This window comes from Rattus norvegicus, chromosome 3 (assembly GCF_036323735.1).
Source record: "Rattus norvegicus strain BN/NHsdMcwi chromosome 3, GRCr8, whole genome shotgun sequence".
Classification (NCBI taxonomy): Eukaryota; Metazoa; Chordata; class Mammalia; order Rodentia; family Muridae; genus Rattus; species Rattus norvegicus.
The window spans coordinates 33396734-33410788 of record NC_086021.1 but is presented as its reverse complement, the minus strand read 5'-3'; the positions used below and the strand labels follow the sequence as shown (position 1 = coordinate 33410788).

Genomic DNA, 14055 nt, shown 5'->3' with positions numbered 1-14055 from the left:
ACTTGTAAATCCTCCATGGAGGGCTGTGAGGCTGGCCTGGCTGCAGAGTCAGACAGGGCTGTAGTTGCTAAGGTTGAACTGTTAACTGAGCAATCAGATCTCGAAAGGCAAGCTGGCAGCTGGAGTTGGCTCAGCAGCTAAGTGTGCTCACTGCCTTTGCAGAAGACTTGGGTTTGGTTCCCAACACCCACATGGCCGCTCATAACTACTGCTAACTCCAGTTCCGGGGAATCCCATTCTTTCCCATACACAGTACACAGACATACAGTCAGGCACACATATACATGCGGACACACACACACACACTATATATATATATATATATATATATATATATATATATATATATATATTAAAGATGAAAACATCAAAACCCAGTAAAACTGACAGAGGGAACCAAGATGTCTGTACTGTCAGGCGTGGTGACTGGGTCGCTGTGGGAGAGAGACAACTCACAGGTATGGGATACATGGAGGTTCCACCTCTGAGAGGGCAGCCCGGTAGGCTCGGAAGGAGGATGAGCTGTCAATCAACGTGCAGTACTCAGCCAGGCCCTGCAGGAGACGGATGGGTTAGTGATAGGTGCTGATGCCACAACATGCCAGACTCAGGCCCTGTGGACTGCTGTTAATGGTGTCAGCTAAACTCTGGCAGAGGGCCTCGGGCCTGTGTGACATGCTCTGTGGGTGGCAAGAGCACATGCCCTTCTCGGAGCTCACTTGTCCGTCATCTTGCCCTCACTATGCTGAAACCCACGCAGCAGCCCAATGCAGTGCTGAGCCCAGAGCCCACTTTGGATGAATGGGTTAAAGAGTAGACTCTACAGGTGACCCTGAGGCCCAGGGACAGAGACAGGTGACAACCCCACAACCAACCATGAAAGTCCCTGGACCTGCTGGCTGGAGAGAGCAGGCACCAGGGTCTGACGCTGGGCAGGCAGCAGTCCCAGTCACATGAGAGATGAGTGGCCAGATGGGGACCCCTGCCTTGTCTTGCTCAGGCCCTGCCCAGCCTGCCCAGGCTACTTCCCAGCGCCCACCTCTGAGGTCTGTCGCTGCCACTCCAGTCTGCGGATGGGGGCCGAGTCCAGTGCGGAGAGGATGGCCAGGTAGGAGTTGAAATTGTTGAGCTTGCGCAGGTGCTGTGAGGAGAGGTGATGGTGAGGGGAGGGGTAGGGCAGTGTGGGGCTGAGGCTCCAGCCCCCCCAGGCAGCAGAAGAGCTCTGGGCGTTGAGCCTGTTTGCTACCTTCATGATCTTGATGAACTTCAGGAGCAGCCTCTCCCGGTCCTGGGCCTTCTCCTGCAGCATGATGACGGACCGCACCCTGCAGGAAAAGGCAGGCAGGCAGCAGCTGAGAGACTACGCTCCACAGGCTCAGTGGCCCTGGTAGACGAGACACGTGTGACCCCTGTGCCAGCTATCACGAGTTCTTACCCACCAGGGGCCCAAAGCCCAAGCCCGAGCCTGGTCCCTGATCTCAGGGTCTGGAACAGGCTTCCTTCTGCAGAGGACTTAGGGACTGAAACAACTTTTCAGCAGGGAACGGCATCATGGGCCTTGCTGCTGACTCAGAAACCAGCTGACAGAGGAGTAGGAAACCACTCTGACAGTTGATGGGGATGGAAACTCAGAAACTTAGTAGTAACTGAGGCTGAAACCCAAGGCAAGCCTCATGTCTTCTGTTGACCTTGGGGTGACCTCAGTCCTCTCCTATCCCATCAAGAGCACCTGTGTCAGGGACATGTCAGAGACCATGACTCCAAAAGGTAAGTAGCTCCTAACTGCCCTAGAAGCCAGGACACTCAGGTTGGAGTGGTGGCTACTGCTGAGGGCCCGTGCTTCCCATGCCAACAACACAGAGAAACAAGGCCTTTCCCTAGGGCCATGGCAGCCATGTGGGGCAGGGCCAATGTAGTAGGAGGTGGAGGCACCTGGTCTAATCTTGATTCTTTTTTTTTTTTTTTTCCGGAGCTGGGGACCGAACCCAGGGCCTTGCGCTTCCTAGGTAAGTGCTCTACCACTGAGCTAAATCCCCAGCCCCGCTGGTCTAATCTTGAAATGGCAAAGTGACCAGCTGATAGACACACTGCTGCCTTCATTTTGCCTTAAGAATCCAGACACAAGCTAGGTGGTAGTGCACACCTTTAATTCCCAGCACTTGCAGGGCAGAGGCAAGTGGATCTCTGAGTTTAAGAACAGCTAGGTCTATGTAGAGAGACAAATTCGTCCCCCCAAATTAAAGCCACAACAATCTACTCCTTTGCTAAGCAGTTGGTCTCTATCAACCAATCAGGTGAGTTAATGCCTTAAAGGAACTGTGGAGACAGGCAATGAGCAACAATGGTGAAAGGGTACTTTCTCCTTGCAGTCAGTCAGTCAGTCATTCAGTCAGTCAGGGCAGACATTACTAATCAATCCCGGCAGTCTATGGTGCTACCTCAATCAGCTCTGCCTTCTCTCGGCTTCCCACAGTTCAAGGCTAGTGCTTAGACTCTGGAAAGATCCAAGACTGACCATTCAACCTCTCTGCCAAGGAAGCCTAGATTGTGCCACCCATGCCACCTGAGCAGGTGCTATAGCTCCTCACCAGTAGGACATGTTGTTGAAGTGCTCTGTGAACTGGGTCAGATTGGGGCTCTTCTCTTCATTCTGCTCTTTGGCCCAAAGCAAAACTTCGGGAATCTGTGTGGAAACAGAATAGTCAGCGCTGTAGTCTCTGGTGCTCCTGGGTCTGGGTGTGGGGCTCTCCATAGGGACAGCCATCAATAGCTTCCAGGCAGAGAGCTAGCTGCCTTCCTTGCAGGGCCACTCAGTCATACCTCTATCTTATAGAAAAGCTCGGCATCCAGCAGTGTCAGCTGTTCAGCTATCTCGTGGCTGTGGAAATCATGCAAGGTTCCTGGCCTGGAACACAGCATGAGAAGCAAGGTTGAGGCAGGGCTACACTCAGGGTGTCTGGCCTCCTTCATCCCCTGACTCTGCCCCTCACCTTCCACCTTCCACACCCCCATCAGCTAGGCAAAGAGCAGGAGAGACTTCCCAGGCCCATAGGAAGCCAGGATGGTACAGGAGGAAGCACCAGTGCTGGGAAAGTCCAGGGCTGACTGAAGCCCAGTGCAGTCATCTCCTGCCTTCCCAGCTCCATTTGTTTTTTTTTTTTTTTTTGGCAACGTGGGATTCCTTGCTCTACATGGACTGTGGGGAGAGGCCCAGTCACAGGTACTCAGGGTCTGTCCCTGAGGCACCTGTGATTAACAGGGCTGTGGGGCAAGGTGGATGCTGGGCTTGGCTCTGACCTACAATGTGGAGCTGGCTGAGATACTGGTTCCTCACCTGGCTGCAACACCCCTGGCTGCCAAAGGCTGGTCGGAATGGGCACACCTGAGCAGCTTCTTCTGGTCCACCTTGTCCAGAATGTTCTTTCGGAGTACCCTGGCCAAGCTGAGCTCTCCACTGCACACTAGGCGGAAGACTAGCTCCATCAGCAGCTTCAGGATCTCCTCTGTCAGCTCCACCAGGCTAAGGGCAAGGGCACTCAGTGAAAGGCAGGCCAGGGCCCAGCTGAGGAAGCCACTCACAGCCTCCGCAGCGCTGGGATAGCTTTCTGCAGCAGGCCTCTGCCAACTCACTCAACACACTTGCTGCTCTCTGCCTTGGGGAAGTTCCTGGCCTAACACACAGGGATGCGATGCCAGACAGGCATCTGTTGAAGACTGTCATCTCCACTGAGCTCCTCCATTCCTTACCTGAACATTATACAGCCACCATATAAGGGCGAGATGACACTGGAGGGCAAGCGTTCAGAGGTGGCACACCCAGAACAGGCTTGACTAAGTATGGAATAGCAGGAGTGGTGGAGAGCAGCCTCTTCCACACATCCAGCCCCCACTTGGCTCCACTGTGCTGCTATGAGTGTGTCTTGCTGTGAACTAGTCATAAGATAGCATAGGGAGAAGAGTCCCAGATGGGGCAGGGACTCATCCTGCAAGGAACTCCAGACCTAACATCCACCCCTACCTTGGTCTGTAGGGTCTGTTCCTCTCAGAGCTGGGAGGAAGCAATGGAACCAGTGGGCAGAAGTCTGTATTAGGGCACATACCTCCCCCCTCAATAGTGAGTGGAATGCAATGGCTGTCCAGTCCAGGTGAGGAAGCCTGCATCCCTCTGGCTTGCTGGCGGCCCGCACACAGGCTTGAACATCTGCAACCACTCCTGGGAACCCGGGGCAAGGCACTCACCAGAGCTCGTCCACCACCCGCACCAGCACGAAGAATGTGTTCTTGCTCACTCGCTTCTTGAATGTGTCAGCAAAGGGAGAGAACTTCTCGTACGTGAAGTGTGGGTTAAGGTCCACAGGCAGGATCCGCATGCAATGCTAATTTTACCCCACCCCCACACATGTGCTGGAAACCCTGTTAGTGAAGGCTTAGCTTATAGAAGCCAAGGGCTGTCCTGTGTGCAGTGGGATTGTGCAAAAGCCACAGTCTAGCCTGGGCTACTGGCTTCAGAGGCTGTTCCTGAATGCTGCCTTCTGGTCTGCAGGACTGACTCCGGCACATCCATGTTGTCTGTGTGTTGGACCCGAGTGCCATCATACTGAGGGTCATGGTGTTGGGAGGGAGCAGGACCCTGTGGGCCCAGAGAGTGAACAGGCCCAAAAGGCCTCCCTCTCCATTCTACGGGCTTCCGTCTGAAGAGCTTTTCTCCAACCACACGGCCACAATGGTATGGATATTCCTGGGAACTTGTGCCTTGGAAAGTCAGGCTGGTTCATCCTTCTGGGGCCAGTAGACCCCCAGGTGTTCCCCTAGGCCCATGGTAGCCCTCAGCTGATTGCTGAAGCTGGGGTCTACTCTGGAGATGACTGCTTCCTGCTGCTATCCTGTCCCCACCCACTTGCCACATCCTTGCTCATCCCCCAATGATGCCTGATCTGAGTTTTGGCGTTCAAGGGGAGCCACATCGAATGGACAGTCTGCCTGGGCCCCAGGAAAGCGCTGCCCCAGGATTTGAGAGGAAATGCCTCCATGGACTTGCTAGCCGAGGTTAATGGGGAAGGGCTGAGAAACTGACCTGGCTGCAGAGGTTGGAGGTGGGAACATGCAGGTCAGTTGCCCATTCTCCATTTTAAGGGTGCCATTATACAATAGGATAAAAATGGTCCCCACGTAAATGTGGACCCCACATGTAAATGCATATCAGGTTTGACATGTTCCTGGCAGATGTAACTGACATTTCAGTGAGGCCAGGCTCTAGCTGGTGCTCAGAGTCCACAAAAAGGGACAGGCCACAGTTAGTCAGGGTCAGACTGAGCAGAGAAGGTGTACAGGAGCCCCACGGGAATGTGGAGAGCTGCCCAGTGACAGCAGCTGTCCAGCAGATGGCAGTCACAGGCCATGTGGCTGGGAGGTGGCCTCGTAGCTGGATCCCAGGTAGGCCAAGGACAGAGAAAGAGGAACAGGCAACATAAGTGGGTTCTTTCAAGACCATAGATAGGGTCTTGTCCACTAACACAGGGGTAGCAATCCCCAAGGGTAAATTCTGGGGTGGGCAAAGTATAACTGTGATGGAGGACCTGTGGTCCTGTGGTGGAGGACCAGGGCTAGATGACCACGGCAGGCAGGAGGGGCCAAGTCTGCCATGAAGGCACTTAGTTTTTTCTTCTCTTTCTCTCCTCCCTCCTACCCTCCTCATCCTTATTCTTCCTCCTACTCCTTTTGGTTTAGTAAGACAGGGCTTTTCTGTGTAGCCCTGACTGTCCTGGAACTCACTCTGTAGACCAGGCTGGCTTTGAACTAAGGGATCAGCCCGCCTCTGCCTCCTGAGCACTGGATTAACCGTGTGCCACAGTACCTGGCTGAGTTTTCTTCTCTTAAGACTGTTCCACTCTTAAGTCCACAGGTCCCCACCAGCTAGATACTCAGGGCTCAGTGTGAGACCCTGTAGGAAGCCCCCAGGAGGGCCACCCACCTCTTTCCTTCTCTCAGCCTTCTCAGTCTTTCCTTTCCAAAGTTACCCAGTGGTCCTACCCATCCTCAACAGTGCGGCAGACCCCATTCCAGGCTCTCTATGCCATTCCACATTTTCCTCAGCCATTCTGTCAGTGCTGGGATACGGCTGGTTGGGGTGGGAACTGGAGCCCCACAGTCTTGAGGGAGCAGTGCCTCCATGAACAGGCTGGGTGCAGCTAACCCGGGAAGGGCTGAGAGCCCCAGGGCTGATGGCACTACACAACAGGCTTCACTTCAACACGCTCAGCCTCAGTCTCCTCAGTGACTGCTGGGGAGACAGTAAGTCACCCAGGCCGAGGCCGCAGGCGGGGAAGGATATCGGCACTGCAGCTTCTTGATGAGCTCCTCGGGGCTGATGAAGGTTCTGTAGGTGGTCAGGAAGGCTTCACAGTACAGGACCAGGTCTGCAGGGAGCAAAGAAACCATGTAGGCAAGGCTCAGGGTGTGGGCTGTGCCTTACAGCATGGGCATCATGAGCAGTCCTCTCCGTGAGCCAGGCCAGGGAGAGCCAGGGAGGGTCCTAGGTCTGTCATCTTACAAGCATGAGCTACTACTGGTGGGGACCTAGCTGTGGGAGGGCCTGAGGCTCAGTGCAGAAAACAAACTTCATTTACTCAGGGACCCCTGTGCTGGTAAGGGGCAGAGATCTAGGTATAGTGGCTCTGGATTGTGCCACCCCCAGATTAGCACAGATGCTGCCCCAAGGCCCAGTGGCTCGCTGGCTCCTCACTGCTATGGGCAGAGAGAGCAGTCCAAACTTGCCAGCCAGCAGGCTCTTGTTAAACCAGAGGCAGTATTTTAGATAACAGGATCCAGTAATTAAACAATTTGGGGAAATTCTATTCTAAGTCCCAAGGGGCGGCTGAGGTGGCTGTGTGCTGAGGCTCAGTGGTACCTTGCTGCTCACAAAGGGTAAGGGCGGCTGTGACTCCCAAACCCAGTTGCTGGAGGCCTCAGCCTGGTAGCACCAGCCTTCCAAAGGGAAAGGGTGTTACCAGCTAATGACCCCTGCCTCTCTAAAGTCCTAGAGCCCTGTTTACTGTTGTGACATTTCCCATGCTTAGACAGTAGGCATAGGATGTCATGGGAGACAGAGTGGGCTAGCGCAAGGATGGCTGTGCTGTACCACACTGGCCCTGGGAAAGCTCACTGCATGGCTGGTGCAGCACTGTAGTGTCTGAGTTTCACTTTCTGGGTGCAGAGCATCCTCCCCGACCTTTTCTCATACCTCTCCAATTGCTGGGGTGGAGGGGTCTCAAGGCCCTGAGTGGCATGTCCTGCCATCACAGTGTGCTTGCATTTGGTCCCTGTGCTGTGCTCAGCCTCACAGCCGTATTCCACCCAGCCGACTCACTGTTCTAGAAAGAGCAGAGCTAGGGCAGCTGTCTCTGGAACCAGGGTGCAAATGCAGGGAACTGCCAGGAACCAGTGGCCTCTTGCAGGGTGTGTTCTAATGTGCTGGTGAGCACCAGAACCATATTCCACAGGCAGGCAGGTAAAGAAACTCACGTTCGGGGCTGGGGATTTAGCTCAGTGGTAGAGCACTTACCTAGGAAGCGCAAGGCCCTGGGTTCGGTCCCCAGCTCCGAAAAAAAGAACCAAAAAAAAAAAAAAAAGAAACTCACGTTCGAGAAAAAAGAGTAGGTCAGACTTGCCGGGCAGCAGTGCATACCTTTAATCCCAGCACTTGGGAGGCAGAGGCAGAAGGATCTCTGAGTTTGAAGCTAGCCTGGTCTACAGAGTGAGTTCCAGGCCAATGTGTGTTGTGGAGGGAAGAGGATGCCAGACACAAGGATGGTGGTGCTGTGCCCAGGCTTGCTGGACTAGAGCTCTTCGCATAAGCTGGTTGTGGGCTCTGGTTTCACCTGGCATGTGGGTGGGAGCTGGAGCCAAACGCTACAGTGCTCACAGGGCTGTCTTGGTTAAGGCCCCTTTGTCCCCAGTGGCCTTCAGAGGAATGGAAGCTTGGGGGTCAAGTAACAATTTAGGACACAGGTCCCAAGGAAGGGGCCGGATCCAACTTGGCCCTGTCCACACTTCTCACAGTGTCACCTGAGAGAAAGGCTATGTAATGACAAGTGTGCCATCCTTCCTGCTTACCTGTCTAAATGGCTTAGCCCTGCTTGTCACAGCTGAGCCATGAAGCCTCCCAGAGCCTTTGAGTCACTCATATACCACTGGTGCAGGGAACCACCTGCCTGAAGAACTTTGCCATCTGCCACGGGCACTGTGTCCACGCTGATGTAACTCAAGGCCTCTGTTTCTGGTAAGACGCCTAGGTAAAGCCAAATCTGATTCTGCAGGGACCTCAAATCCTACTGAAACTTCCATTCAAAAGTCTTCCTTCAGCAGACCCAATGGGAAGACCAGAAAGCTTTTGGGCTCCCTGTCAGAGAGCCCGTTGGCCTGGCTACAGCTGGCTGCAGCTGGCAGGGCAGGGGAGTTAGCCTTACATGACTAGTCCAGAAGGCAGCCCACATCCTAGCCCCACTTCTAGATAAAAATGAGGTGAAAATGGCTACTTTGCCAGGATGTCCTGAGGTGCTACTGAACAAGCCCTGGACACTGCCTGTACCTCCACCCCTAAAAGGTCAGGAAACCAAGGCCCAAGAGAACAGCCTGTCCCATAGCTGTGAGGCTGTGGCAGGCTTCCAACAGTGTCTGAGACTGCCTTCCTGTCATGGCTAGAAGAAAAGGGTGAAGAATGGCTGAGGGTTCAGATAAAGGTAAGCTTGTATGAAGTCTTCCCCTTTCAGTTTCTGCCAGGTAAACAGTTTTTACACTATTCTCTTACTTCAGAATTTCATAGAACTTTGTTATTTACTTTGGGTCCTAGTCATTTTAAACAAACAAACGCAAGCTGATTGGGTTAGGATTTTAAGTCTAGGGTGATTTTACCTACAGTTTAACCAACTTTTCAGAATTTCTTTTCCTTCCTTCCTTTCTAGTTTTTCTGAGACAAGGTTTCTCTGTGTAGCCCTGGCTGTGCCTGTAGAAGAACCAGGCTGCCCTTGGACTCACAGGGATCTGCCTGTCTCTGCCTCCCGAGCGCTGAGGATTGGTTCCAGGGCCTCATTACAACATGGTCTCTCCATACAGCCCTGGAACCTTACAGATCTGCCTGCTTCCCAAATTCTGAGATTAAAGGCATGTGTGAGTATGCCCTGCCCCTTTTAAGTCCTTTAGAAATGTGTAGGCAGAGGCTCTGTGGAACACACACCCTGTCTCAAAAAAGAAAAGAAGGAAAAAGACGAAGAAGCAGCTGTCTGAAGCATGCAGTGGGCTCAGCAGCCTCCTGGAGGCGGGCGGGGTGGGGTGGGGTAGGCCTTGCCTGACCTGGGCCACTGGTGCCTTGCTCTGAGACCAGCTCACAGGATGCCCAGTCTCCTTCCATTCAGGGCCTGGTTCTTCTGCAGGCACAGCCTACTTAACAAGTGCTTCCCAGCCTAGGCCTGGCCTCTGCCTCTCAGCCTGCTCAGATGGTCAGGATGCAGAGAGGATGGCAAGGTTGGGCCAGGTCTTGGACAACAACTTTTGTTCCTAGGAGTTTGTTAGTTAACTATGTGAACTAAATATGTTGAAGAAAAGAATGACTCAACTATAAGGAAGGGTAGAAGGGGCTGCCCTGTGCTACTGTAAAGGGTTTGTTTGTTTGTTTGTTTATTTATTTATTTATTTATTTATTTATTTTTGGTTCTTTTTTTTGGAGCTGGGGACCGAACCCAGGGCCTTGCGCTTCCTAGGTAAGCGCTCTACCACTGAGCTAAATCCCCAGCCCGTAAAGGGTTTATTTTAAAGAAAGGGTCTGACTCCAGGTTCAGCCTTCTGAGTGCCAGCATCCTAGGTGCGTGCCACTGTGGTTGCTTTAACTTTCATACCATGGTTGAGCATGTCATTGTCAGTGGGCTACCCTTGGAGCACACAGTAGGTATCACTGACTGTTCTCCCCTTGGGAGGCTCGTAGGGCCAAGGGCATCATTGTCTTGCACCAAGAGAGGACATGCCTGGTGCAGTTTTGACAGGATCAGGGTCCGGGGCCAGCCTCTCCTTCCTCTTCCCTGGTACCATCAGGCCCAAAGTTCAACTCAGAAAGATGGCAGTACAGTGGTTATGTGATGCCTTTGGTGGGACACAAATCCAGCACAGTGGGAGCTGCCATACCTTTTCTGTCTGTCTCAGTAGCATGGACCAGTAAGATGTCTCCTGAACCTCCACGAACATCTGGTCCATCATCACCCTGGAGTAAAAGAGCATGAGGCAAGGCTGAGGTGATGAACTCCCCATGCTTCAGGGTCCCCGAGCCCCTTCTGTTCCCCTCAGTTCAGCAGCAGCAGCAGCAGCAGCAGCAGCAGCAGGACTGTGCACACAGACAGCATCTGCAGCCCTGCTCCCATGGATTCTGTAGATGGTACTGCTCAGAACTCTTACAGGAAATTGGGCATTAAGGAAGCTGCCCAGATGCTGTGAGCACCAGGGTACATCACTTTCCAGAGGCCACATGGGGTCAGGGCACTATGGTTTCAACCCTATCTCCACCTCGTGGCTCACCCCGAAAGGTGAGATTCCAGAGGAAAAAGGCAGTTCCTAGGCCTAGGAGACAGGAGATGATATGCAGGCTTGTGTCTCTCCACTCCTGCAGCTACCTTTGGGTTTAGCTCCTTTCCAAGGTGGAAGTAGGATTCATCTGCAGGGACATACCCCACAGGCTGTTCTCAGGAGGACTTCACTAGTAGAGTGTAAAACATCACAAGACTGCTCATGACATAGGATGTTTACAAGGTAACCAAACCCAGCTGCTAGTGGAAGGCCAACTCTTTCCACAGGCAAACGAGTTTTAGTCTGGTCTAGTGACGGAGCTGTAGGTGGGGCTGGGACTCTGAGGGAGACAGAGCCAATGTCCTATCTGCGCACCCCATGGACAGATATTTCCATCTGAACTTCAGAGTTCTGAGTGCTCTGGGCTTCCCACCCGGGACAAGGTTGGCTATGTTCATGACCCTGTTTTCCAGAAGGAATTTAGCTTTTCTTTCTGCAGAGGTTCTGCCTAGATTCTGCTAACCCTACCAGCAGCCTGATGGCCTAGGAAGCCGCTCAGGATGGCCCAGGAATTGCATAAGGGAGTACCTTTCCTATGTCTGTATGTTACAACCATCAACCCAGTCCCCAAATGCAGAGCTACTCAGAGGTCGAGATGTCCCATTAACCCAAGTTCCTAGAACGTACAGAGAAGAGAAAAGCTCTTGGGGCCAGTTTCTTCCTCTCTCATGACATGTCTGGGTGTTGTTCTTATCAATAAGGCTCCTCAAACAAGGCACAGATCAGCATCTATGCCCCATTTTCTTAACGGGCAGAGACCAGAAGGGGGAGGGGCTGTGTTACTAAGAGCACACACATGCCTCACACTGCTTCTTGTACAGGCTACACTGAGCCTTGCAATGCCCTCAGAAGTACCTGCTTGAGTCTCAAAGAGGCTTTGTACGGGCCAAGTTCACTTCTGGAAAGAAAGGGACAGTAAGCTTTCTCCAGAAACCCTTTTTAGCTGGGACCCAAGAGCTGAGGCGCTGCCTGACTCAGGTCTCCCCACTGGAGCATTTCTCTGCTTCCCTTCCCTCTTGGTTGGTGGTTATAAGATCCAGGTTTGGGGAAACCTCACCTCTTGCTTGAGTGTCAGCCTGGCCATGATTTCATTGTGGTCAATGAGGGACAGTTCATCCACTTCCTCTTCTGACTGGGCTGACTCCAGAGCATCCAGTGACTTCGGGGACCTGGAAGGTAGAATGGTTGGTGCGGAAAGTGTCAGACACACCCCAGGTTTCCCAGTCCCTGGAGGTCTTTAGGTTGAGGCAACACAGAGGAGTCAGGCCTTTGTGCATGTCTGATTAGGCTAGGCGGGGTGGAGAGACCCATTTACTGTGGGCGGCACCATTGCCAGGGCTGGGGTCCTGGACGTCTAAAAAGGAAAGAGTGAGCTGGGGGTGGGGATTTAGCTCAGTGGTAGAGCGCTTGCCTAGCAAGCGCAAGGCCCTGGGTTCGGTTCCCAGCTCCGAAAAAAAGGAAAAAAAAAAAAAAAAGTGAGCTGAGCCCCAGAAGTCATCGCTCTCTGCTTCCTGACTGCATGCAGCAACCACTGCCTCAAGCTCCTGCTGCTGTGACTTTCCCATCACTACACACTGTGACGCTGAACTGTGAGCCAGAACACGCCCGTCTCCCTTAGGTAACTCCGGCACCTGCTAAGTACAGAGGGGAGCACGAGCTGCTCACAGGCAAGCGGGGACGGCAGCCATAATGTAAGGCTGGAGCTGCAGCAGGTCCAAGTGACAACTAGACTCCTGGTTTTGCCTGGGCACACTTCTGTTCTCTGGAGCTGGGGGTAAAGGACTAGGCTGTCGAGTGAAAATGGTCCCCTGAGCTCTCTAATGGTTTCAGCTGCTCCTTGCCCAGCCCCTTCACAGACACACATGGGCAGCATTTGAAGGGAAGTGCAGTAAGAGGGCCACAAGGAGGGAGGCCACATGTCCCTCCATGTTACCCCCAATCTGTGCTTAGCAGTAAGAAAAACCTGGGACCCAGCAAATGTAGTCCCATGTCATCAAGTGCTCAATCTCAGAAGAGATGGCTTTTAACACAGGCAGCCATTGCACTGGAGAAAGAGGGAGGGCCCTTGCTTTGGACAGACAGACAGAGCACTGAACAGCATTGGCCAAAGGAAGAGGTTCTCAGGCTACATCCAGAGAGACATTAGCCAGGCTTTGAGTCTTCAGAGGGCACTACCCCCTCCCCCCCCCCCACACTCTCAGAAGCAAACGTGTGAGAGTCAGTTTTCTCTCTCCAGCACTGGGTCCCTGGCAGCAGTGTCACACACACACACACACACACACACACACACACACACACACACACTCTCAGAAGCAAACGTGTGAGAGTCAGTTTTCTCTCTCCAGACTGGGTCCCTGGCAGCAGTGTCTTTGCCCGCTGCACCTCTTTCTGTCCCTCAGGACACATTTTCTCTGTAGCTGAGCTGGAGGAGCCAGGGGTTAGCACCAATGTCCCCCGGGCTGGAGAAGAGCCACACTCTGCTGCCGCCTTAGGAGGCCTTTGCGTCCCGGGAGCTTTCTGACTAGCAGTGTGCTCGTCTTTCTTTCTTCTTTTTTTTTTTTTTTTTTTGGTTCTTTTTTTTCGGAGCTGGGGACCGAACCCAGGGCCTTGCACTTCCTAGGCAAGCGCTCTACCACTGAGCTAAATCCCCAACCCCTGTGCTCGTCTTTCTAACCATTTCACCTGCAGGTCTGCTGAGCTCCAAGAGTAGCTCTTGGGAGAGTCCTCCCTCAGAAGGTGGGTAACCTGAACATGACACCTGATTCCAATGAAGCAGGTGACAGGATCCGCAGGCTGCTTTGGCCTGGCACACACAAGCCTGTCTGGCCAGTGTTCTACTAACACTTGAGGACAACCCAGCCTGGAGGAGTCATCAGACAGACCCATGACCATGAAAATCCAAGAGCACACAAGATGCAAGCCTGTCCAAATGGCTTGCAGGTCTTTGCTTCTCTTGTCTTTTAAAGGCAAAACAAAAGGAAAAACAAAACCCTTTTAGTGCTTGCCCTAGGCCTGCCACTGATCAGTCAGAAGTCACTTTGCTCTGCTAAGATTAGTGAGGCCTCAGGTGACCGAGAAGCCAGAGTACCTGGCACATCTCACAGGAAGTGGCATCGTGGGGATGCTCACTGGCAGGGAGGCTGCTTCAGCCTGCACTAAGTGGTCCAGGGAATGAGCTACACTTCTGCAAGCCTGAACACACTGAGACCAAGGGAAGGGACAGGTGTCTAAAGGCACTGCAAATCTGTGGGTCATAAGCCCAAATGTTACAGAAGGTACTCTTAGGAGGGCTGACCTGTAGCGCAGTGTTAGAGTCCTGCTCTGGAGGTAGAAGGAGGAGGAGGAGGAGGAGACTGAGATGTCTGGGTTTGCTTTCCAGAGCACATGAGGGAGCCTTTTCTGTCTCAGGTGACAATGATGTTGTGATCACTGTTTCCACTTCTCAGG

General features: G+C 53.0%; 1 protein-coding gene across 30 annotated transcripts in view; it reads right to left on the bottom strand.

Annotated features, from left to right (window-relative positions):
- Rapgef1 (Rap guanine nucleotide exchange factor 1) overlaps positions 1 to 14055 on the bottom strand; it is a 117909-nt gene that overhangs the window by 3331 nt on the left and 100523 nt on the right. For all 30 annotated transcript variants that reach the window (XM_039106160.2, XM_063284486.1, XM_063284494.1 and 27 more), the window contains 10 exons: positions 11666 to 11777; positions 10174 to 10249; positions 6332 to 6416; positions 4240 to 4332; positions 3335 to 3520; positions 2821 to 2905; positions 2589 to 2683; positions 1247 to 1325; positions 1040 to 1141; positions 457 to 554 (listed from right to left, as the gene is read on the bottom strand). In XM_039106160.2, coding sequence (XP_038962088.1) covers positions 457 to 554; positions 1040 to 1141; positions 1247 to 1325; positions 2589 to 2683; positions 2821 to 2905; positions 3335 to 3520; positions 4240 to 4332; positions 6332 to 6416; positions 10174 to 10249; positions 11666 to 11777 — 1011 coding nt within the window. The remainder of the gene's footprint in view (positions 1 to 456; positions 555 to 1039; positions 1142 to 1246; positions 1326 to 2588; positions 2684 to 2820; positions 2906 to 3334; positions 3521 to 4239; positions 4333 to 6331; positions 6417 to 10173; positions 10250 to 11665; positions 11778 to 14055) is intronic.